A 25,384-nucleotide genomic window follows, 5' to 3' on the forward strand; every position below is an offset into this window, starting at 1 on the left:
TAGGGACAAAACACAATTCCTAGGAACCTAAAACGCTGTTCTACTAATGTCAAGAGTTTGCTTCTTGAGTGGCTTCAGATGTCTAAATTCACTCCTAGCTCCACAGTACAAGTCCTACCACCTGTGCTGTAAGGAAAAGTAAATGATGACATAGGACTCTAGGTTTTTTCAGAGGTTGTTTTAATACATTAGTCCATGTTTCCTTTGAGAAAAATCTTTGTCTTGGTTTCTATAATTGAAAACAATTCTATCTTCTGTTGGGTCTGGTGCACTAAGGTCTCTCAAACTTTATTTATTTTATTTTAAAATACTTTATTTATTTTTAGAGAGGGGGGAAGAGGAGAGAGGGAGAGAAACATGAATGTGTGGTTGCCTAGGGGGCACAACTTGGCTTGCAACCCAGGTATGTGCCCTGACTGGGAATCAAACCAGTGACCCTTTGGCTCACAGGCCGGTGCTCAAACTTTGATTATGAATCACCTGTAGATCTTGTTAAGATGCAGAATATAATTCAAAAGATCTGGGACTGCATGTCCAACAAACTCTCAGGTGATGTCTATGCTACTGCTTGATGCACCACACTCTTGAGTTGCAGGACTCTAAGAAATGTTCCCAAACAGAAATAACCTCAATCAGATGTTCACTGACAAAAATAAAAAAACAAAACAAACAAAAAAAATACAGCTTCCTCAAAGAGTTTGCAAAGGGAGATAATATTCCAGAGCCTAAACAAGATATTTGCTTTCTTCCCCCTTTTTTGTGATTTTTACCAGCTAGTTGAAAACCCAATGTAATAGCTTAATAAAGGGCATATCCTTGGTGCTGACAATTTATTGGGGCTTTTATGGCTGAACATAAAACTTCAAGCCTTTTGTTATAAAAGAGTTGATTCAAAATAAACATTTTAAAATCGTCATATACTAATGAATAAGTAATGTTTACAAAGAGCTTGTAAGAGAATCATGTGGGATTAATAATTTTCATTTCTCTCCCCAAATAAATAGCTCATATACTAAGGAAGTCACCTTTCTTTAAGCAGAGGGGGAAAAGCCCAACAAAAATAAAACCATGCTCCCACGGCATAGTCAGAATATTATTTATAGTGAGGAAAATACCAAGATTAAGACATAAAATGTATATGAGGAGAATTTCATAATATTAAATTTGTCCTAGAACCTGGGGAAGGGTTCAGGGAAAGAGAACAGCTAGTAAATTTAAAAAAGATTTTTAACGGGAGAAAGATTACACATGACAGTAACAGTCCTTTCTCCTTGTGGAAAACTAATTAACCCCCCCACACTTACAATTTTAGGTTGTCGATAATGCCGTCTCTTCATATGACCATTAATCCAACCTTCCCTGGAAAATTCAACCAACCATCATAAAAATTAAGTTGGTAAACAGGTTCAGCTGGCTATACTCCATGTTTACCCTTAAATGCTTTTGAAGCCAATGAAGGTAAACATTCATCGTGGAAAGAGCAAGAGTAAAAAAAGAAATCACTTCTCTTCTCACGGAAGGAAACTCCCATCTTGAGCACCTTTCCTCACTCTGTAGGGGAAGGTGTCTCAATGCTTGTGTGCACTCTTCAGCCCCATAACCGTGAATGTAGCAGCTGTCAGTTTCTCGTACACAAGGAACATGAGAGCAGCAGTGAGGACTGTCTGCAGCAGTTTGGCTTCAAGGCCTTTGTAGAGTCCCATTACTCCAAACCTCCTAAAAGGAAAGAAGTTTGAAAAAAATTAAAGGCTTTCTTTATAAAAGTCAACTACTGCACCAAAGAAACAGGCTACTGCCCTAGCTGGTGTGGCTCAGTGGGTTGAGCGCTGTCCTGCCGACCAAAAAGGTCGCTGTGGTGGCTCCCAGTCAGGGCACATGCCTGGGTTTCATGCTGGGTCCCCAGCCGGGGGCACACAAGAGGCAACCGGTGGATTTTTCCCCCCTCTCCTCTTGCTCACTGATGTTTCTTTCCCTCTCTCCCCCTTTTCCTCTCTCTAAAAATAAATGAATAAAATCTTTAAAAAAAAGAAACAGGCCACTTTGACAGCTACTTCATAAAGGTTTATCCTTTGGAATCAAAACAAGCAATGGAAGTTTTAGATGTTAACAGACTTCTGTTGTCAAAGTACTTATTACCTTTAAAGGTATTTGAAGACTGATTGAAGTTCAGTATTCATGAGCCACCAATCCTTTGTCTTTATAATCACCACTAATTAGCGGAATGCTGACACTATCCCAGATAGGATGCAGATCATAAAACCATCTCAATGACAAGATCTGAGATCTAAGTAAGAACTTTTAGATCTTTAACACTGTCCCAACTCAGTTATTTCAACGTAACAGTCCTTAAATGATAAGAAATCTGCAAACTGGTTTGGCTCACTTTAGCCTCAACAGAACTAGGCAAAGTGACAGAAATGAAAGCTACCCCCTTTTCAGTTTCCCCACACATTTGATCTTCTAACCCAGTGGTTCTCAAATTTAACATACATCAGAATCACCTGAAGGGCTTGTTAAGCCATAGATTATTGGGTCATATCCCCAGAGTTTCTCATTTACTAAGCCTGGGATGGGACTCAAGAATTTGCATTTCTAGTAAGTTTCCAGGTGGAGACCATCCCTTTAGTACCAATCCTCCAACCACAGAAAAGAATGCTTGAAACCGGGAGTTCAGAGTAAATGATTTCTCCACAGCTATCTGTCAAGAGTGAACTGGTCTCATGTGCCAGCTCATCAGCACCTCTAGGACTATACACAGCATGAACACAGATAGTACAACTCATCAAGTGCTCCATGTGCAAGCTGTTCTGTATTTTATACATCTGCTATGTGTGAAAACCTATTATTTGGGACAAATCATGTGATAAACAGGAATGAAAAGTCTTGACCCATATATTTCTAGTTCATTAATTAACATGAATTATGTTGCCCCCAAGAAAGTCCACTTCAGTGTTTCTCAACATGAGGTCGACTGTGGTACACAGAAAAAATATATATTGGTCTCTGTCTCTGGTTCCTGAGACAGAGCTCCCAAAACCCTCGTAATTACTTGAACACCGGGAGTATCTTTTGTTCAAATAGTTGGTCTTTGACCACAGTTCCTGGCAGAGTTCCTAAATCCCTTGGAATATCTTGGGTAACTGCAGTGTCTTTTATTGTAATGAGGTGACCCCTGGGTGGGCTCCTTGATGGCTGGGGGTGGTCATCAGAAAGACCAAGCCATGATTAGAGGTTTGGACTTTTCAGCCCCACCCCCATCCTCCAGAGAGGGGAGAGAGCCAGACAGGGAGTTGATAGATCTGCCCACATGATGAAGCCTCCATAAAACCCAACAGTAGCGAGTCTGAAGAGCTCCCAGGTAGGTAAACACATCCATGCACCAGAAGGGTAATGCACCCCAACTCCAGGGGGACAGAAGCTCCTGTGCTCAGGACCCTCCCAAGCCTCACCCTATGTACCTCTTCATCTGGCTGTTCATTTGCATTATCATGTACTTTAATAAACACACGTATTTCCTTGAGATCTGTGAGACACTCTAGCAAAGAATCAAATCTCAAGGGGAAAGGGTCTTGGGAACCTCAGGTATGTGGCCAAGGGAGACAGAAAGTTTATGAATAATCCAGGGACCTATGACTTGCAATTGGCATCTGAAGTCTCATGGGACTGAAGTTGTGCCAGCCTATGAATCAAAGGATCACTGGTTGGATTCCAGGTCATGGCACCTGCCTGGGTTGCAGGCCATGCTCCCCTATGTGAGGCGCACAAGAGGCAGCCACACACTGATGTTTCTTTCCCTCTCTTTTCCCCTCCCTTCCCCTATGTCTAAAATAAATTAATTAATTAATCTTTTTTTAAAAATTAAATTAAATTTTTAAAGTTCAGTTTCTCAGGTGTACTTGCCATATTTCAAGTGCTCAATAGCTGCATGTGGTTAGTGGCAACCCTATTGGCCAGTGAAGGTATTTCCATCATTGTAGATGGAATGCTCTTCATTCATCCAATAGTTCTTGAGTGCGTACTGAGCCTCTGAGGCCAAGTACCTTTCTCTGCTTCCATCTCTCTGGTGTTGGGCAAGTCACTTTCTTTCTCTAACCCTGTATCCTAACCTGCAACAATGGAAATATAGTCCCTTTCCACATTCACAAGGCTGAGGGAGAACCAAACAAGACAAAAGATGTAAAAACATACTAAATTTGAAAACTGTATTACGCTATAGATTTCTCATTAACACTATGTACCTTCTTGAAGTTCTTGTTAACTACATTGGTCTTAACTCCCACAATGCTGGTAGAGATGGAAATTAGTATCACTTTTTAAGATAAATTTGGCTATGTTTATCAAAATTTGTTATTTTCAAACTCTTTTTAAAAAAAGATTTTATTTATTTATTTTTAGAGAGAGAGGAAGGGTGGGAGAAAAAGAGGAAGAGAAACATTAATGTGCAGTTGTCTCTCACACGCCCCCACACTGGGGACCTGACCCGCAACCCAGGCATGTGCTCTGAATGGGAATTGAACCAGCAACCCTTTTGGTTCACAGCCTGCACTCATTCCACTGAGCTACACCAGCCAGGGCTGTTCAAACTCTTTAACCAGGCAATTCCACTTAAAGAAATTTTCTCTACAATTACAATCACTTAGGTGTAAAAAGCAAAATTTATGAGCAATTCATTCAGCAATATTTGTAAAGCCAAAAACCTGGAAAAAAACTATCCATCAATAAATGTACTGGTCAATAAATCATGATATATTATGTAACAGAAAACTAAGTAATCACTATAAAAAGTTAGATACTTAGAAAAATAAGATAATTTATAGATACTGATATGAAGGGTTGTTTGTGATACTAAGTTTATATAAAGGCAAGTTGCAAAACAGTATGACCATAGGATCCCATTTACATAAAAATGAATACCCAAGATACAGGTTTTATATAATTTTCTGGAAATACAAAGGGGGACCTACCAAAAAACTGGAATTATCTTCTGGAGGGCAGGCCCCTCATAATACAGGCTTACCCCACTAGTTGAGTGTTCTAGGAATCCATCTGTATCATTGTACCAGCTGACATTGTTGTGAGAGGCTGCATCTGACTTCAGTGAAATTTTCTTTTTAAGACTCAATGCATTTGTCCATTTCATGATGGGTGATTTATGAGTGCACCTGCCCACAACAATATTCAGCAGCTTCTGACCAAAAAAACCCCTGTGTGACCCCAGTGTCCCACCCTTCCTATTCACCCAATCTCACCTGAGCAACTTTTTTTGTTTCCCTAGATGAAAAAAAGTCCTTAAAGGGAAATGTTTTGCCAATGAGGAGGTGAAACAAAAAATGGCAGAAGCACTAACAGGTATCAAAATCAATGAGTTCAAAAATTGTTTTGAGCAGTGGAAAAAACATCTCGATAGGTATGCTGCAATAAATGAGGAGTATTTTGAAGGTGACTGAAGTTTAAACATGTAAGAATAAATACACAATTAAAAAAAATTCTGGCCTGGCTGGTGTAGCTCAGTGGATTGAGCGCGGACCTGCGAACCACACGATCGCAGTTCGACTCCCAGTCAGGCCACATGCCTGGGTTGCAGGCCAGTTCCCAGCAGGGGACTCACAAGAGGCAACCATACATTGATATTTCTCTCCCTCTCTCCTTCCCTTCCTCTCTAAAGACAAATAAATAAAATCCTTAAAAAAAAAATTCCATTTTGGGGGGGTCCTCCCTAGTATATGTCTTACATACTCTTAACTGTCAACAGTGACTGCCTTTTGGAAAAGAGAGGAAAGAGAGAAAAAAAGTAAATATACACGTATTTATAGCTTTACTGAAGTTTACATCATTTCAATCTGATGAGTTTTCACTGAGGTATACACTCACAAAATCATCACCACTCAGGACAGTGACAACATCTGTGGCCCCCCCGGAACTGCCTACATCCCTCTGTAACCATTCCCCGTCTCTCCTTGCTTGGCCCCAGGTGAACACTGGTGTGCTTTCTGTCACTACAGATAATTTGCATTTTCTCAGTTTTATATACCCGTATTTTGCCATGTATAACACATACTCTTTTGCCCAAATTTTTGAGGAAAAAATAAGGATCCCATATATGTAGAATAATCCCGCATATAAATGTGCACAAAAACATCAGTGTGCATTATACACGGCCAACTGCGGTAAGCAGGATCATGCAGTATGAATTCTTTTATGACTGACTTTCACTCGGCATAACTGTTTTGAGATTCATCTATGTTATTGCATGAATCAATATTTTTTTTCTATTTCTAAGTAGTACTCCATTATACAGAGATACCACATTTATGTATCTATTCACCTGATGATGAACACTTGAGATGTTTCCAGTTGCTGACTTACACATAAAGCTGCTATTAACAAGTGCTGCCATACTGCACCAGGCCCCTAAAATGAGGACTGTCTGAGCACAGCATCCAAGGGAGAGGTTTCCAGGCTGCCCCTGTCAAGGCAGTAGCACAAGTGAGACAGATGCAACCGCCCTGAGAGAGGCGGTTGTTGAAAGAGGACAGAAGGTGAAACATCTACAAAGCTCACCTTACTCGCTGGTGAAGAAGATAGAGAACATTGCGAAGACTCCCCAATGTTCTGTTTTCTGGGTTGAGTCTGTGACGTCCAAACTGGGGAAGGAGAAGAAAGAAGAACTGCTTAGTACTGCTTTCTTTACCTTAATTTCTACCATTGGAAATTCCATTGGAAGTGGTATCTTATACCATACACCAATAAAAATATCCAACAGGTATGTAGATTTCATTAATCCTCTATTTTTCACTGAAATAAATGAACTATTTTAATGATATAAGTGAAAATAAGAAATGTTTCAATGAAGCAAGCATGAGAATTTTTACTTTATAGACAATTATGGGGAAAGTTCTACCTCAAAAGAAAAAGAAAGACGCTCACAAAGATATAAATATGGCTACAGATTTGCTGGTATGGTTTAACTTCCAGTCTTCTAAGAAGTTCTGATAAATAGAACTTGGCTTTTAACAGAAAGTAATAATTTGTTGAACTGAAATACTCTCACTGCTACCCCCATTTTATTCCTCAATAAGTCCTTTCAATTTTTTTCTCCAAAACAGATCATGACTCTTTCGCTGTCTCACCTCTGCTCTCCACTGCTACCACTTTGGTCCAGGTCACCATGACCTCTCACTTGTGTTACTGAAATAGCCTCCTACCTGATTGCCCCCCTTTCCCTTAGCCTCTGACCAATACATCATCATGGCAACACTAACCTTCTAGAATTGTACTGAGTTGCCCAAAAAGCTCATTTGTTTTTTTGGTAAGATAGCTCTAATAGCAGCTTTGTTGTCTGTAACTTCATTTGAAACAATTTTGTTGACTGTACTGTGACAGCTGTCATATCAGTGTGCATTTAAAAAAACACATCGAAATTGGTGAATTTTTGTGTAGACATTTTAATATTAAAGATGGAAGAAAATATGCAACATTTTCAGCATGTTTATTTATAACTGTTGTTCAAGTACAATTTTCTTCCTTTTCCTTTTTTCAGCATATTATGCTTTATTATTTCAATAGAGATAAAAACACAACAGAAATGAAAAAAAAGATTTGTGCAGTGTATGAAGAAGGTGTCATGATTGACTGAATGTGTTAAAAGTAGTTTTCACAGTTTTGTGCTGGAAATTTCTTACTAAATGATGGTCCCTGGTTGAGGAAACCAGTTGAAGTTGATAGAGATCAAATCAAGACATTAATTGAGAGCAATCAACATTCTACTACAAAGGAAGAATAGATTTTATTGATTTATGCAAATCAATAAAGCTACTGGTGAAAATGAAAAATGTGTCTTTCATTTTACAGAAAAAAACATAGACTTTTGGGCCAACCTAATATATCAAATCACATTACTCCCCAGTGTAAAACCCTTCAAAGGCTTCCCACAAACTGAGAATAAACTCTAGACCTTCCCTGCTACTTTTCCAATCTCATCCTGAACCACACTCCAGCCACAGTGGCCTCCTTTTGGTTCCTAGGATTCACCGAGCTCTTTGTACATCATGATCCCTCTACCTAGAATGCTGTTTGCACAGCTGAGTCCTTATCATCATGTAAATCTTTTTCTTCAATTAAAAAATATTTATTGAATTTTAGAGATAGAGAAAGAAAGGGGGAAGGAGAGAGAGAGATAAACAGTGATTTGCTGTTTCACTAATTTACACATTCATTGGTTGATCTTGCATGTGCCCCAACTAGAGACCAAACCCACAACACTGGTGTATCTAGATGATGCTCTAAACAACGGAGCTACTCAGCCAGGGCTTCCCTTTAAGTCTTGATTTACATATGCCTCCTCAGAGAAGCCCATCCCCAATCATCCCAGATTTCTAAAAAGATCCCCACCATGCACCTTTCCACTAAGTCACAGAAAGCTACTTACTTTCTTTGTAGCTCTCTTCTCAATTTGTAATTATCTATTTATTTTGCTTATTTACCCATTAATTCTCTCCTCAATTACCTCCATAAAGGCAGGGATTATGAGTATCTTATTTATCATGTGTACCTAGCTTTTCACACAGAGTGGGCACTTAATAAACACTGCAATGAATAACTTCATAAGTAATCCAGAAATCTAAAAGTCTTCCAAAAAAAGCAGAGCAAAATCATTAATTGCTCTTGAATAAACTAAGGGAATCAACCTTAGGTTTTGTAAAGGATAATTTGCCTTAGGGTACCAAGGAAATCAACCTGAATGAGAAGGAAGCAAACTTACACTTTCCTGAGTCTTTTAAGAACCTTTATGCCCTGGCTGGTGTAGCTCAGTGCACTGAGCACGGGCCTGCGAACGAGAGGATTGCGGTTCATTTCCCAGTCAGGGCACATGCCTGGGTTGCGGGCCAGTTCCAGGCGGGGGAAGCAATTCCCCGCAGGGGGCACTCGAGAGGCAACCATACATTGCTATTTCTCTCCCTCTCTCCTGCCCTTCCCCTCTAAAGATAAATAAATTAAAAAAATATTTAAAAAAAAGAACCTTTAGCCACAATTTGGTTCTCTGAGATACTAAAAACTGCAAATGTAAACTTCCTTCCAAACCAAACAGGAAACCAACCAATAGCCAGCCTGGTTAGCAGAATATAACACAGACAAAAAAAATGAAAGAGGAACGTTCTGGCCTACCAACTGACTACTCTATTTCTTTATTAATATTAACACTGCTTTAAATAGAGAAATCACGCATTTTAGAATGTCATTTGACTAAATGCAGGAAAAAAACCCAGCACTCACCCTCAGAATTGACTGTACTGTCTGCAAGGGATAGGTGACTGTGGTGGCAATTGCTTTGGCTACTGCACCAATGATGAACACATCCAAAGAAGAAAGCTGGAAAGCAAAGAAAGACAAACCGTGTCATTCCAAACAACAAGAACAAGAGATTACTATTTGCTGCTTTCAAAATCAGGGACTACCTTCACCCTGGCTGGTGTAGCTCAGTGGATTGAGTGCTGGCCTGCAAACCGAAAGGTTGCTGGTTCAATTCCCAGTCAGAGCACGATTGGGTGGCTGGCCAGGTCCCCAGTTGGGGGTGTCTGAGAGACAACTGTTTCTCTCTCACACTTCATTTCTCTCCCTCTCTTTGTCACTCCCTTCTCCTCTCTAAAAATAAATAAATGAAATCTTTTAATAAAAACATTTTAAAAAACCAGGGATTACCTTTGTTCGTTTCTTTAAAAGCTGCCGTTTTAAACCTTCATAGAACATGAACTGGATGGCAGGGTTGAAGACCAACAGCAAGGAGGGAAACGTGCCATTCCATAAAGACAAGATTCCTTCATCTCGAATGATCTGGTGGAAAGCATCTAAGCAATAAATCAAAAATGTGTGATGACAGTCCCTTAACTCGAGAAGACAAGGTGAATTCTGTTCAAAGGTATCCAGAATAGAAACCACATGGTCCTATCTTGTAATGACATTTTAGGGGCAAGTTCATCAGTTAATCACTGATAATTATCAGACACTGATAGTCACCAAGTTATCGACAGACAACTTCAATCATAGGGAACGCCTTCTGAAAATATGGGGTCAGAATGTCAAGTTTTCCTAAGTAATTATCAGCACCACTGGGAACTCTGATTACAGAAATTTGTGAACCGATAGCCCATGTGTTTCACAACAAGGGCCAGTGAAACAAAAAGTACAATAGTTACTTGGAATCTGTTTTATCAGACTGGCTTATAAGCAAATCAATGTTCTCATCACAAACATGGAAAAGAAGCTGGCAGTGTGATACTATTAAAAAGCAGAAGCTCCTAGATATTAGACATTAATCGGGTTTCTTTAACCAAAGATAACACTAGAAAAAAAGTACAGTATATTATTCTTTAGATATATTCACCCTTCCCATCCACACTCATGGTAGCAGTTACTTCTCTACCCCTTGTCTTTGGGCTTGGCCATGTGCTATGCTTTGGATAAGAGGATGTTATCAAACAAGTTGCAAGCAGGGGCTTGAAATATGCTTGCGCAATTGGGTGTATCCTCTTGTGTATTGCCATCCATAAAAAAAGAATATGCTCGCCCTGGCGGGCCAGTTCCCAGAGGAGGACTCATGTGAGGCAACCACACATTCATATTTCTCTCCTTCTCTCCTTCCCTTCCCCTCTAAAGATAAATAAATAAAATAAAATAAAATAAAGAAAAGAATATGCTCAAGATGGTCTCAGAAAGATGACGAGACATATGGAGCCAAGACTCCCAGGCTGACGACAGCCTAGATGAGCCAAATCCCTGTCAATCCACAGTCACATGAGCTAAAGAAATGCTTACGATTGAATGTTGAGATTTGAGGTCATCTTTATATAGCAGTATCTTAGCAATAAATTCCAGATACAAAGAATAAAGAAAACCCTTAAACAGAAACTCACCAAGAAACACTTACCGATAATACCTTTATAGTTGGTTGGTACAATGTCTTCATTCCTAAACTTTGCCCCTTGCAGCTTCAGTCTGGTATTTACCACCCAGAGTGGAGTTGTCAGCAATACATTCACCACTCCTTTAAAAAGAAAAGAGAGAGAGACAAAGGGAAAGCAAAATGGAACCTTTTAAGCTTTGTTGTCTTATATAAAAGCTACATACTTCTGTTCCATTTATACTTCCACTTATACTTTTGACCCGACCTACTAGGAGACCTAAGGTAAGGTGTCTCTTTGGGCCAGAGAACAACACAAGCCACCACTGTTAGAAGCAATTCAGAAGCCTTGCTGATAGCAGAATGCCTAGCAGTAGTATCTTTCCACATGAAAAGAGTAATAAGTTTCCTAATTTGTATAACAGGAGACAATCTATTATCTAGCATCCAAAGTAGCAATTCTGATAAAATTTTAAACTCAATTTTTCAAAAACAACTTTAAGAGATGTGGCTTACTGATTACATGCTAAGTCCATGACAACCTCAGATAAAATACATAATTTACAACTGTCCTGTAAGTAGCTCACATGGTTTTAAGTGAGTATGGACCTGGTATAATGGGTGATAAGTGGGAGAAAGTGGTGACACTGGAAAGTGCTCCAACAGCGACCAGACTAGAGGATTGTAGAAGAGTTCCTCATCACTTAAGGAATTAGGACAGGCGGGCAGCAAGCAATAGTTATGAACTGTCACAAAACACCTGAAACAGCTTTGCAAGCATCATGATCCTTACAAGCTCAAGGATGGGGACCTTGGCCCACCCAAGGTTGCCTCAGAGTGGAACAACAAAATGAGCCAGGTGCTTCTTTTTGGAAAACATATGTTTCCAATTTAACTCCATCTTGAAATATTAATACACTCCCCATCAGTCCTGAAATGGTTAAAACAAACAAACCAGACAGAGTTGTAACAAAGTACCTGACACATAGTATATACTTTATAAATATTTGTTAAACAAATACTGAACACATGAACCAATGAACAAACTCAGCCAACAACCATACAATGGAGCTACCTGGTGCTAGCCACACTGTGAAGAACCAAGAGGTGCAGTTCTAAGGGAAGAGAAATCTCTTTTACTATAAGTCATTGAAACACAACATGAAAAATAATATACCATACAAAAAAACATAGCCTAACCAAGAACAAGTTTGTGCAACAGCCAAATTGTTTTCATTTGTTGCATACAGTTGCAAAAGTAAAATGTTTTGCTACCTCTCTCTTAGGAGCATTATGAGAATATATTTCTCAAAAGACATTATTAAGTAATTTTATGAGTGTGTCTGTCATATTTTTATAGTCACACAACACCAGAGTCATCTTTAGCTGACTCAATATATTCACACATTGTCACTTGAGGCTTTGATCATAATCTGAGTAAGTCTTACTGAGAGAGTCTTGCGAGTCTCATTTTTAAAAAGCACTAGTGCCCAAGAAGCCAAGACAGAATTATCAATACCAGCCCATTTACCCAGACTTTGTAGTGTATTTCTATTCAGTGCAAAGCACACATCAGTTAACAGAAAAATCAACAGCTAGAAAAAACAAACTAAAAAGTACTACTGAGTAGACCACCTTTAAAAAAAAAAGATGATGACAGGAGAGCTTGGAGCCAGAGATCACAAGCATCAATGGATAGTATAGACAGAGATAGGGTACATACCTTTCTAAACAAATGAAATAGGTTGCCCATTAAGTAAATTCTTTATAAATCAAAATTTCCTTCATGTTCTATTCAATAAGTAGGTATACACGAAACATGCCAGGAAGTGTGGCCAAGATTCAGATTTCGCCATTATATAAAATTCTGCTTTTACATCCCCTTTATTGATTGAGTTGAAAGACTGAGAGGATACTATGTACAATCTCAAGTGCAAAAATGGATTACATCATTTAAAGAGGCTATAGAATCCTTGTAAGAACATTTTGTATTTCAAAGCTTTTTATCTGAGAAGTTCAAGTACTGTGTTTATCATCTAAGCCAAAATAGATACAGATTTTTTAAACACTATAACTTGATGAGTTCTGGGAAAAGACACTCAAAATACTTGAGGATCCAAAACTTTGCTAGAAACTTACAACCTTTGCTATCAAGCAAAGGAAAGCATTTCATTTTGGAAAAACAACTATAAATGGTCATGACAAACAATTCCAACTCTTACTAACTGAACAATAAGACTGAAGGATAAAGAATGTTACTTGCACCCTGGCTGGTGTAGCTCAGTGGACTGAGCACGGGCCTGTGAACCAGAGGATCGTGGTTCGATTCCCAGTCAGGGCACATGTCTGGGTTGCAGGCCAGTTCCCAGTAGGGGACACATGAAGCAACCATACATTGATATTTCTCTCCCCCTCTCCTTTCCTTCCCCTCTAAAGATAAATAAAATCTTTTAAAAAAAGAATGTTACTTGCTTATTTATGAGGCTATGTGGAAATTCTTTTTCTAATTTGAAGACGTGGCTATTACTTCAGCTCTAAGATGGGAATACTAATACTTTACTAATACTTTAATGACAGGAGATTGATTTCCTTCTAGTTTGAATGATTCTTTTTATTTTTTTGGAAAAAACCATTTCTGGGAAAATAGAACCAAAATTAAGAGATGAAGAATAGTAACTGAACCTATTCACTAAAATTATTCACTGATTCAAGGAATTCAGAACACAGCTATTTACTTCTGAAAACTTCAAAACAAACAGTTTTATTAGCAGCGAGTCTTCCTTGGTAAGGAGAGAAAACAAAAATGAAGTATGTTAACTGACTATGTACTTCTGGGAAATGTACACAATAACCACTGATATAAGAAAAATGGCAGATGAAGGCCACAAATCCACCATCTGTCTCCCTGTGAAAGAATGCAACTAGATAAAAAAAGGAACAAATCTGCCTTACCAGAATTAACACTGGAGGACAGGAAATGAATATGAACTGTCACGACAATGATAACATCACTGTCATTCAAAAAGTTACTTGTAAAAATCCCAGTTTCATAAAAATGGTATCTTCTTCATTTAAGTTATCTGCAAGGTTCTTTTCCCAAATTCTTCCCCAGGGTATCAAGCCATATGGGCTTACGTCTGTGAAAATAAATAAATAAAATAAATTTCTAAGTTTCAAGTAGAATTTGAAAATACAGGGGTTGGCAAAAGTAGGTTTATAGTTATATGCATGGAAAAAGACATGCAAGTTATAATTATAAGAATAAACATCATTTTGTGTACTTACAACTGCAAACCTACTTTTGCCCACCCCTGTACTGTTCCTAGTTTTCCTTGAAAATAATGAAACTTATTTCTACAGTGACTATAATACAATGATAGGGCTCATAGCAGGAAGGAAAAGCTATTCCATTATTGTAAGAAGGCATAGGTATTAAGATATAAAAACATATTATAAGAAGTTTAAAACTCATAAAAGTAAATGCATTTTCAAAGCATTTCCAAAGAAATACCTACCTTCAGAAATTCATTTGACCAAGAGTCTCAACTGTGACACTACTGACATTTTGGTCCAGACAGTTCTTTATTTGGGGGTGTTTGTGGGGGGTAGTGCTATTGTGTAGGATGGTTAGCAGTATCCCTGGCCTCTACCCACTAGGTGTCAGTAGCACCCCTCAGTTGTGACAACCAAAAATGTCTCTAGAGAATTGCCAAATGTTCATTCTGGGTCAAATCAGCCTCAGTTGAGAACCGCTGTTCTAATTCAATCCCCAAGTGATTATTCACTTTATTTTTGAAAATTTCAAAGACAGAAATTCGCTCTCACCTCAATAATCTATTTTTATGAGAGCTGTTAGAAATTTTATTTTTATTGATAGTAAACCTATCTTCTTAAACAACTGGAAATGTATATGAAATAAGCTAGTAAATTATCTTTACCTGAGGTATGAATTAGCAGTTCTCTAGTGACTTCATGTGTATTGCGATCCTGGCCCAAATTCTTTGGGTAACATAGATCAAGTACAGTCAGTCCCTTCCCACAAGTCCTTCGTTCACATTCTGCTCATCAAATATATATTGTATGTCTAGTATGTGATCATCCCTGTTCTAGGTGCTGACAATACAGCAGTTAATAAAAATAAAATCCCTGTTCTCATGAAACTTACATTCTAATGGTATAAGACAAGAGAAGTAAAATACGTAGAATGTTAGAGGATAGGTTTAAGGAGAAAAAAAATTTTAAGATTTTACTTACTTAAAGAGAGGGAAAGAGAGAAAGGGAAGGAGAGAAACACTGATGTGACAAAGAAACCTCAATAAGTTGCCTCTCATACATGCCCTGACTGGAAATGAACCTGTGATCCAGGCATGCATCCTGACCAGGAATCAAACTGGTGACCTTTCGCTTTGTGGGATGACGCCCAACCAACTGAGCCACGCCAGTCAGGGCTTAAGGAGAAAATTTAAGTACATTACTGGGGTGTCTATTTCAGAAACTATGGCCATTTAGGAGAAAGATGTTAGAGGAGGCGAGGGAGTGAGCCATGGAGTTACTAGGCAGAGGAAACAGCAGGTACATGGCCCTGAGGCAGAAGCGTGCCAGGAGTGTGCAGGGAGAAGAAGGCAGTGTGGCTGCAGTGGAGTGAGTGAGGAGAACACTAGGAGGGTCAGGTCACACAGCACTTTATAGGACAAGGTAAGGACTCTGGCTTTTACTGAGCAAGACAGGAAGCAACTAGAAGGCTTGGAACAGAGAAATAATATGCTCTTGCTTATGTTTTAACACAGTCACATTGGCTGTTGTGTGGAAAACAGACTGAAGGGAACAAAAAGAGTCAGCAGGACATCAGTTAGGAGGCTCTGAAGATAATCCAATCAACAGTTCATTGTGGTTTGGACCAAGGTCACGGTGGAGACAAGTGGCTGACCTGAATACCATATGAAGAAAGAGGCAGCAGCTCTGGCTGGTGTGGCTCAGTGGATGGAGCACAGGCCTGCGAATCAAAGGATAGAGGTTCGATTCCCAGTCAGGGCACATGCCTGGTTTGCAGGCCAGTTCTCAGCAGGGGGTGCAAGAGAGGCAACCCTACATTGATGTTTCTCTCCCTCTCTCCTTCCCTTCCCCTCTAGAGATAAATAAATAAAACATTTAAAAAAAAGAGGCAATAGGATTTGCTCATAGACTGGAAGTGGGGTCAGAGAGAGAGAGATGAAAAATTCAAGATTTTTCTTGGGGCAATGATAAGACTAGAGTTGTCACTTAGAAAAACGTAGATTACAAGGGAAGCAGTCCTTTAAATTTAATTAATTCATTCAACAATTAATCAGTACCTTCCCTGTATTGGGCACTGTATGAAAAAACTGGAGATGTAGAGATAATAAAAATGTAGTACCTGCCTTTAAGTGGTTCACTGTCTAGTAAAATATAAAGACACTATGCAGACTATTATCACACAGTACAGTAAGCACTGAGACAGAGATATATACTATGTTGGTGCACAAAGGATGGACACCTAACCCAGAATGAAACCTGAGGGTGGTAAAGAAGCCTTCAAAGATGGCTTTCTGAAAAGTAGCTTCACTGAGAGTAAAAGGATGAGTAAATAGGAGTTAATACGATGAAAAAGGCAGGAAGGTTGTATCAGATAGACAATGAAATATATTGTACAAAAAGAATGTTCCAGACAGATAACAGCAGCGATAGAGGAATGGAATTACTAAACAGTTTGGCATGAAGATGGGAATAACTAGAGAGGTAAACAATATCACAGCAGATCTTATATGTTAGGCCCTTGACCCGGACATGGTGGGGGCCTTGTACATTGAGGGTACCATGTCTTTCTTTATTCTGTATGCAAGCGACAGGCATTGAGGGTTTTGAAGCTGGAGACAACACAATCAGATCTGGGCTTCAGAAAAGCAGTTCTGAACCATCTCCCTGACAAGACATGTAACAGATGATGCTCCGAGCTGGCAAAATACACCCATCAGCTCTCCCTGCATGCCAAGCATGACTCCACCCTTTTTCTCACAGACTCGAGAAAACATTTCAGAATCTAAGTAAATTAGAATAATATTATTACAATGGGATCTCTTTTAACCAGCTCTCCATAATGGACTCACCAGAGAAACCAGTGTTTCTCTTTCCCTTTGCAAGATACTGACAGATGTCCACAGCACACTGAACACCCAAGGCCACTCTCTGGTATGCCCAGGCTCGTCTACTTCCATCCCACTGGGCTGTATGCTTACCGAGAGTGAATTATGTCTCTTTTCAAACCTGTTTATGTCAGCTGTATCTGTAACTGTAGGCAAAACATTACAGGTATAGATTATGTAAGAAAAAAAGCAAAAATTCCCATTGGTGAACCAATATGCCTTGGCAATACATTAAAAAAATTGAAATAGTATATTCATACACCTTAAGTTAAAATACCTGAGGTAAGTACAGTATTTACAATATTCTTTACATCAAGTGACTTTTTAAAATTAATTGCCCTACTCTAATAATCTAGTTGTGTTAGGTATGGAGGAATCTACTGTAATCGTAAATTGTGAAAGAATTAGGAAACAAGCAGAGCACAGTGAGAGAGAATAACAGGGGGTGGTGTTTACTTTGTAGATAACACAATGCCAAATAGAGCAAATAAACAGCTTTGGACAATTAATTCATCATATACTTCATGAATTAGTAGTTTTATACCAAAAGTTGTGTGTTAGTCCTGGACAGTCAATCATAACCTTTTAAAAGTCAATACATATAAACTACAAACTACAGTCATCTAAAATGCATTAAAATCAAGATAAAAAAAACTTGGTCTCGTGTATAAAAATCAGACTAGACTGCCATTTGTTGCAATTAAACAGGTTCTCTCTGTACAGGATCTATTCTGATACTTTTTTTCCTAGTGAACATATCTCAAACTTGAGTTTAGTTTTGACACTGTTTGAAAACTAGTGAGAGGACTTCTGGTCAAGATGGAGGCATAAGTAGGCAGATACACTTTGCCTCCTTGCACAACCACAGAATCACAACTAGTGAGGAAGACCTAAGAGACAGGAAATCAGAACAGCAATAGTTGAAATAAGAGATGACACTTGATTTGGGGAAATGGCTATGTGTATGGAGAAAAAATGGATTCTGAAGATACTTGGAAGACAGACGGATGGTTCCTGATGATAAGTGCATGTGGAGGGTGAGAGAGCACCCTCAGGGACAACTCCCAGATTCTATCCTGACTTATTTACCAACAACTATCTATTCATTTTCTTAGATAATGAAATCTTGTTATACTCTATGCAAAAGTGGGTCTGGTAGGGGGTGAAAGTTGTTGAAGTACACATATCCAGTTGTAAAATAAATAAGCAATGGGAATTATAGTATATAACATAATTACTATAGTTAATAATACCCTATTGTATATTTGAAAGTTGTTGAAAGAATAGATTTAATAGTTCTCTCCACAAGGAAAACAAAATTTCTAATTATGTGTGGTGATGATGTTAACTAAAAACTTTGGTGATCATTTCTCAATATATACACATACTGAATCATAATGTTGTATGTCTGAAACTAATAGAATGTTACAATTATATTTCAATTTTTAAAAAGCTGGTCCAAGTGAAAGTTAATTAGATCAAAATCAACCTAAGACTAGAATGAGACTATTAAGCAGAATAAAAGCTCAGAGACCAAACCGAAAAACAGTGGTAGTCTCGCACAGCTCTGCAGGAGAACTAGGGGCCCATGACTACTCCTGGCCTGGTAACTACCTTTCAACCAAATCATTTTAATTTCAAATGGACATTTATATTATTCAATTCTGAGAATCACAAATTAGTAATTTTTCAAAGAATATATGAAAAGTTATTCCACAAAATACTAACACTAAACATACAACATTCAAATCAGTTATAGACTAAAATGGATAAACACAAAAAACAAAGGAAGTAGATATACTTTCTTTCCACCTTTTAAATAAAATCCTGACTCATCCACCAAATATTTTGTTCATTCAGAAAACATTTACTGAGCATGCTAGGAATTGTTCTTACTGGGAATATAGCAAGGGATACACACACAGACACACTCCATAAAGCAGGTACTATCTGTAAAAAATCTTACATACATGTGCATATATAACTGTCATATATCTCATATATAATATATAAGGTACCACCACTGCATTTTATATATTTCTTTGATATAGCATATATAAATGGAGCTCAAATTCCACTAAGTAGAGAGATAGTAAACAAATATTCATAACACCAGGCTAATGACTACCTAGCACTTCTGAAGTCTCAGATGACAAGGATCCAACGCCTTCTAAAATCTGGCTCCTATTCACCTCTTCAACCTTATTGCTCATGTTCTTACACTCACTTCACTCATTAACTAAATTAGAGAACTCACTGTTGTAAAGACAGTCCTGGATTTTCTCAATTCCCTCTCATTCCCTTCATCAGGAAGCTGTCAGCACTCATCTATAAATGTCACCCATCCTACCAAGACTCAGTTCAAGAGCCACTGCTTTCTGTAGGCAAATATCCCACCAGCTCAGCCAAAAGGGATCTCTTTTCCTACTATAAACTCTTTAAAGCATTAAAAACTATTATGACACAAACTACACTGGGCTGTGCACTAAATACCTTTGTGGTATTTGACTACATGCCTTCAGGGTGGAATTCATGGGTGTGCAACCTGTCCAATGCTTTGGTGTCAACTGTCTTGAAAAGCTTAATACATTGTGAACAAGAAGTCCCCACACCATTTTTGTACTGGACCCTGTAAATTATGTAGCCAGTCCTGTTCACGTTAAACAACTCATGTGAACCTCTCAAAGAAAAAAATCATGGAAAATAAGCAGGGAATTTATTATAATCTCTCTCTCTCTCTTTTAGAATAGAAACTTTAATTTCCATAAACTCTGGGTACAGGCTACTAAACAGGGATTACTAATGTTTATCCCTGGATTGAAAAGATAAAAATAAGCCAAGTCAGCTCAGAAATAAACCTTCGTGCATATGGTCAATGGATCTTCCACAAGGGTGCCAAGGGCTTCTACAATGGGGAAAGGACAGTATTATCATCAAATGGTGTGAGGAAAACACAAAAGAATAAAGTTGGATCCTTTTATTATACCACACACAAAAACGAACTCTAAGTAGATTAAAACCTAAAAAGACCTAAAACCGTAAAACACCTAGTAGAAAACATAGAAGAAAAGCTTTCATGACATTAGACATTAGACTCAGCAATGATTTCTAGGGCATGACACCATGAGCACAGGTAAAAAGTAAGAATTAGACAAATGGAACACACTTAAAACTCAAATCAAAAACTTTTGAGCACCAAAGGACATAATTATCAAAGTTCAAGGCAGCCTATAGGAGAAAATATTTGCAAATCATGTATCTGACAAGGGTCTAATATCCAAAATATATAAAGAATGCCTACAGCTCAACAATAAAAAAATCATGTAACTCGCATTACACAAGGCCAACAAGCAAATGCAAAGATCCCCAACATCGCTAATTGTCAGAGAAATGCACATCAAAACCATGGTCAAATGTCACTTTATATTCATTAGGTTGGCTACTATTAAAAAACCAGAAAATAGCCCTGGCTGGTGTGGTTGTTGATTGGAGCATCGTCTGATAGACCAAAAGGTCACAGGTTCAATTCCCCATCGGGGCACATATCCATGTTGTGTGGGTTTGATCCCTAGTTGAGGCATATACTTGAAGGCAACCAATTGATGCTTCCCTCTCGCATTGATGTCTCTCACTTCCTTCCTCTCTCTCTAAAAAAATCATTGAAGCCCTGGCTGGTGTAGCTCGGTGGATTGAGCGCGGGCCTGCGAACCACACGATCGCGGTTCGATTCCCAGTTAGGACACATGCCTGGGTTGCGGGCCAGTTCCCAGCAGGGGACTCACGAGAGGCAACCATACATTGATGTTTCTCTCCCTCTCTCCTTCCCTTTCCCTCTAAAGATAAATAAATAAAATCTTAAAAAAAAACTTATAAAAAATCAATGAAAAAATGTGCTGGCGAGGATGTGAAGAAACTGGAACCCCTGTGCATTGCTGGTGAGATTGTAAAATGGCACAAATGCTGTGGAAAACAAACTAATGATTCCTCGCAAAATTTAAAAAACAGCTACCACATGATCCAGCAATCTCACTTCTGGGTATATATCAAAAAGAAATGAAAACAGGGACTCAGATATTTGCACAACCCATGTCCATATCAACAATTATTCACAGCAGCCAAGAGGAAGAAATAGCCTGAATGTCTATCAATAAATGAATGGATGTTGAAGTGGCATATACATACAATAAAATATTATTCAGCCTTAAAAAGAGAAGAAATCTTGTTAAATCCTACAAAATGAATGAACTTTGACAATGTTATGCTGAGTGAAATAAGTCAGTCACAAAAACACAAATACTGTATGATGCCATTTATATGAAGCATCTAAAGTAGTTAAATTCATAGAAACAGGAAGTAGAATGGTGGTTACCAGGGGGAAAGGGGAGCGGGGAAAGGAAAGTTATTATTTAATGGGTCTAGTGTTTAACTTTTATAAGATGACAATGTTCTGGAGATCTGTTTCACACCAATGTGCACAAACTTACTACTCAAGTATACAATTAAAAATTGTTAAGATAGTAAATTTTATGTTATGTGCTTTTAACACACACATATAAGTCACGATACTATATTCTTTGTAGCATAACTTTGTGCTAAAATAACCTCTCAGAAGATATATGAACAAGATAAATGTTAAAATATAAAAATATTTACTCTCTGAAAGCTGTGTTACCTGCAACAAATCCAATTACCAGATCTTTTCCAGTAGTAGAATGTTGACCTTTGACCCAGACTGCTTTGAGGCTATTAAAAGTGTAGAAATAGACAAAGTTGGAGCAGCAGAGACTGGAGATAACTGGAAACCACCCTCGATATGGGGCCAAGCTGGAGAAAAAAAAAACATAATAAGCAAAGTAAAGATGCTGCACAGAAGCCACTAGAAATGGGCAAAGTCCTGGGCAAGGCTGAATGTCACTCACATCTTCTCCAAGTTCACTCCTATACTACAATATACTCCGCACTGTACATACATCTTACATTTTGAGGGATGCCCAAACCAAGAAATCTTTTCTAGTGCCAATGACAACTAAAAGCAATACACATTCAACAGCTAATTTACTGCTTTCCTTTAGTATAAATTACTATGTAAAATGAAAGACAATTTCCTTGTGGTTATTAGTAAATACATTATCATTCACACAGGGCAAGGACATTTAAAATGAAGTAAATATAGAAAATAAGTGCAAAAAAAGATGGGGTATATTATAAAGGCATAGGAACCAGATTAAGAGGTTCCCACTGGCCAAACCTAGAACAATTTTAGCACTAAAATAACAAAGTATAGTAATTGATTATAAATCATTGGTAAAACGTAAATTTCTGAATCTACACTAATATTAAATACCGTTTCTCCTCATAGACTACTTATAGTTACTACAAAAAAAATAAAATTATTCAGCAGCTAACTCAAATTTAGAAAATCATGATTAATCAGTGAAGGGCAGGTAGACAATGATATGTCATCTGGGTATCATATGATATCTGGATATTTCCAGATATGATACCCTGAAAAGAGCACATCATCTATGCATTATGCTGGACCAGAATGCATAGGCTCAGTCTAATCCTGAAGAAACATGAGGCAAACTCAACATGAGAAGCATTTTATTTTTTAAAAAAGGGAAGGACTAACTGTATCCTTTGAAAATGTCAGTGTCACAGGGGTAAAGGGCTTTGATGTACGGTATAAAACTTATTCTCAAATACTTCAGAAAAAATTTGTGTGTGGTGTGTATATAATTAAGAGAGAAGGGGAACAAGAGAGGAAGGAAAGGAGAACGCATGAGCAAACAACAAAACAAATGAAAAACTGTTAAGAATTGCTGAATCTGGGTAACGCACATACTGGTATTCATTGTCCTCTTTTTTTTTAAATATATTTTATTGATTATACCATTACAGTTGTTCTATCCCCCCCTTCACTCCCCTCCACCCGCACCCCGCCCACCATTCTCCCCCCCTTAGTTTATAACCACGTGTCTCAAGTTCTTTGGATTCTTTATTTCCCCCACTATTCTCGCCCTCCCCCCTATCTATTTTCTACCTATCATCTATGCTATTTTCTGTGCCTTCTCCCCCCCTTCTCCCCCTCCCACCCCCCTGTTTCTAACCCTCCATGTGTTCTTCATTTCTATGGTTCCACTCCTGATCTAGCTGTCCTCTTGGTTTGCTTTTGTTTTAGGTGTGGTTGTTAATAACTGTGTGTTTGCTGTCCTTTCACTGTTCATATTTTTCATCTTCTTTTTCTTATATAAGTCCCTTTAGCATTTCATATAATAAGGGCTTGGTGATGATGAACTCCTTGAACTTGACCTTATCTGAGAAGCACTTTATCTGTCCTTCCATTCTAAATGAAAGTTTTGCTGGATAAAGCAATCTTGGCTGTAGGTCTTTGGATTTCATGACTTGGAATACTTCTTTCCAGCCCCTTCTTGCCTGTAAGGTCTCTTTTGAGAAATCCGCTGACAGTCTGATGGGTACTCCTTTGTAGGTGACTGTCCCCTTATCCCTTGCTGCTTCTAGGATTCTCTCCTTCATTTTGGTCTTGGCTAATGTAATTATGATGTGCCTTGGTGTGTTCCTTCTTGGGTCCAACTTCTTTGGCACTCTCTGAGCTTCCTGGATTTCCTGGAAGTCTATTTCCTTTGCCAGACTGGGGAAGTTCTCCTTTATTATTTGTTCAAATAAGTTTTCCACTCGTGGCTGTTTCTTTCCCCCTTCTGGTACCCCTATAATCCGGATGTTGGAACGTTTAAAGATGTCCTGGAGGTTCCTAAGCCTCTCCTCATTTTTTTGAATTCTCATTTCTTCATTCCTTTCTGGTGGGATGTTTTGTTCTTCCTTCTGGTCCATTCCATTGATTTGAGTCCCCGTTTCCTTTCCATCACTATTGGTTTCCTGTGCATCTCCCTTCATTTCAATTAGTTTAGCCTTCATATGTTCCTCTAATTTGTGACTTTGTTCCTCTAATTTGTGACTATCATCTACCAGTTCTGTGAGCATCTTGATAAATAGTGTCCTGAATTGTGCTTCTGAGAGGCTGGCAATTTCTCGGTCGCTTAGAGTTATTGGCTCTGGGACTTTGAGTTCTTCTTGTGCCATCTTTTGGGTTGTTTGTGCCTGTTCCATAGCAGGATCAGAGCCCTAAAGCGTTCACTAGAACAGGGCAACTAAGTCGCTGGGTTGTGACGTTGTATGTGGGGGCGGGGTCAAAGAGGGATGATGGCTCTCACTGGTATTGCAGGGCAGCTAAGTCGCTGGGTTGTGACGCTGTATGTGGGGACGGGGTCAAAGAGGGACTATGGCGTCCTGTCTGCTGCCTGCCGCCACGGCCCTCACCGGTGCCGCAGTTGCTGCCGGTGCCGCAGTTGCTGCCGTCACCGGGCCCATGCTTTTCGTCCCACTGCACAGGAGTGTGCCACCGCCGTTAGCCCTTGCCCCCTGGGGCCTGCGTGGTCTGTCTCACTGTGCGCGAATATGCGCCCGCGGTCTGCCCGCACCCCAGGCTGGTTCCAGGCTGCCTCCACGCCTGCGTTGGGGGCCCTGTCCTGCCCGACCCTGCTCGCTGCTGGCTCTGCCCCTCTTACCGTCCCGTTGAACGGTTAGATGTAGTCAGACTTCCATATAATTCAATTTTCTGTCCTTTGGTTGTGTCTTTGTTTCTCCAAACCTTTGTTGTATTCAAACTTGGTTGTGGGAGAAGGCACAGTGTTTCCACCTATGCCTCCATCTTGGCGGAAGTCTCCATTGTCCTCTTTTTTGTTTTGCAATTTTTTATAAATTTGAAATTATTTACAAATAAAGAGTTAAAAGTAAAAGAAGTACATAATCTGAATGCATGGGTTAGGAATGAACTAAACAACTGTTACCTTCTTTGATTTACCTTACGTAAAACAAAACTTTGGTTTCATGAAAGACTTGACAATAAAGAACCAAAATAACAAACCACACAATTTGAAGAAAATGGAAATAACTATGTACTTACAAATCAGGCAAGTACAGATTCACAGCACTCTAAGGCTATGAGAATGGGCAGAAAGGAGTGTAGGCCTGTGAATCTCCTATGGAGCTTCTTTGTCTAACACAGATAAAAACAGTGGTACTCACAGGCCTTCTTCTTTAATGATCTCCAGAAGCACCATGTGTGTAGTTTTGGACTTTCTTTTCTCATCAACTACAACATGAAAGAGTATCTGTTATTCACGAACCATTGCATTTTATTTCAATACCTAATATCCAAAGTAAAAAATGTGATGGGAGAAATTTCTTTGAGATTTTATTTATGTGTTTATTTATTTATTTTTAGAGAGAGGTGAGATCGGCTGCCTCT

The 25,384-nt window shown here is 38.7% G+C and overlaps 1 protein-coding gene across 1 annotated transcript in view; it reads right to left on the reverse strand.

The window, feature by feature from the left end:
• Window positions 1-1,209: 1,209 nt before the first annotated feature.
• SLC25A17 (solute carrier family 25 member 17) overlaps window positions 1,210-25,384 on the reverse strand; it is a 44,781-nt gene continuing 20,606 nt past the window's right edge. The window contains exons 3-9 of the mRNA XM_037067912.1: window positions 25,162-25,228; window positions 21,728-21,879; window positions 10,925-11,041; window positions 9,700-9,845; window positions 9,274-9,369; window positions 6,562-6,644; window positions 1,210-1,716 (exon numbers count right to left, since the gene is read on the reverse strand). Of these exons, the coding sequence (XP_036923807.1) occupies window positions 1,569-1,716; window positions 6,562-6,644; window positions 9,274-9,369; window positions 9,700-9,845; window positions 10,925-11,041; window positions 21,728-21,879; window positions 25,162-25,228 (809 nt within the window). The 3' untranslated portion in view covers window positions 1,210-1,568. The remainder of the gene's footprint in view (window positions 1,717-6,561; window positions 6,645-9,273; window positions 9,370-9,699; window positions 9,846-10,924; window positions 11,042-21,727; window positions 21,880-25,161; window positions 25,229-25,384) is intronic.

The sequence above is a fragment of the Sturnira hondurensis genome, unplaced genomic scaffold, assembly GCF_014824575.4.
Source record: "Sturnira hondurensis isolate 20B ecotype Veracruz unplaced genomic scaffold, ASM1482457v3 Scaffold0017436, whole genome shotgun sequence".
In the NCBI taxonomy this organism is placed as follows: domain Eukaryota; kingdom Metazoa; phylum Chordata; class Mammalia; order Chiroptera; family Phyllostomidae; genus Sturnira; species Sturnira hondurensis.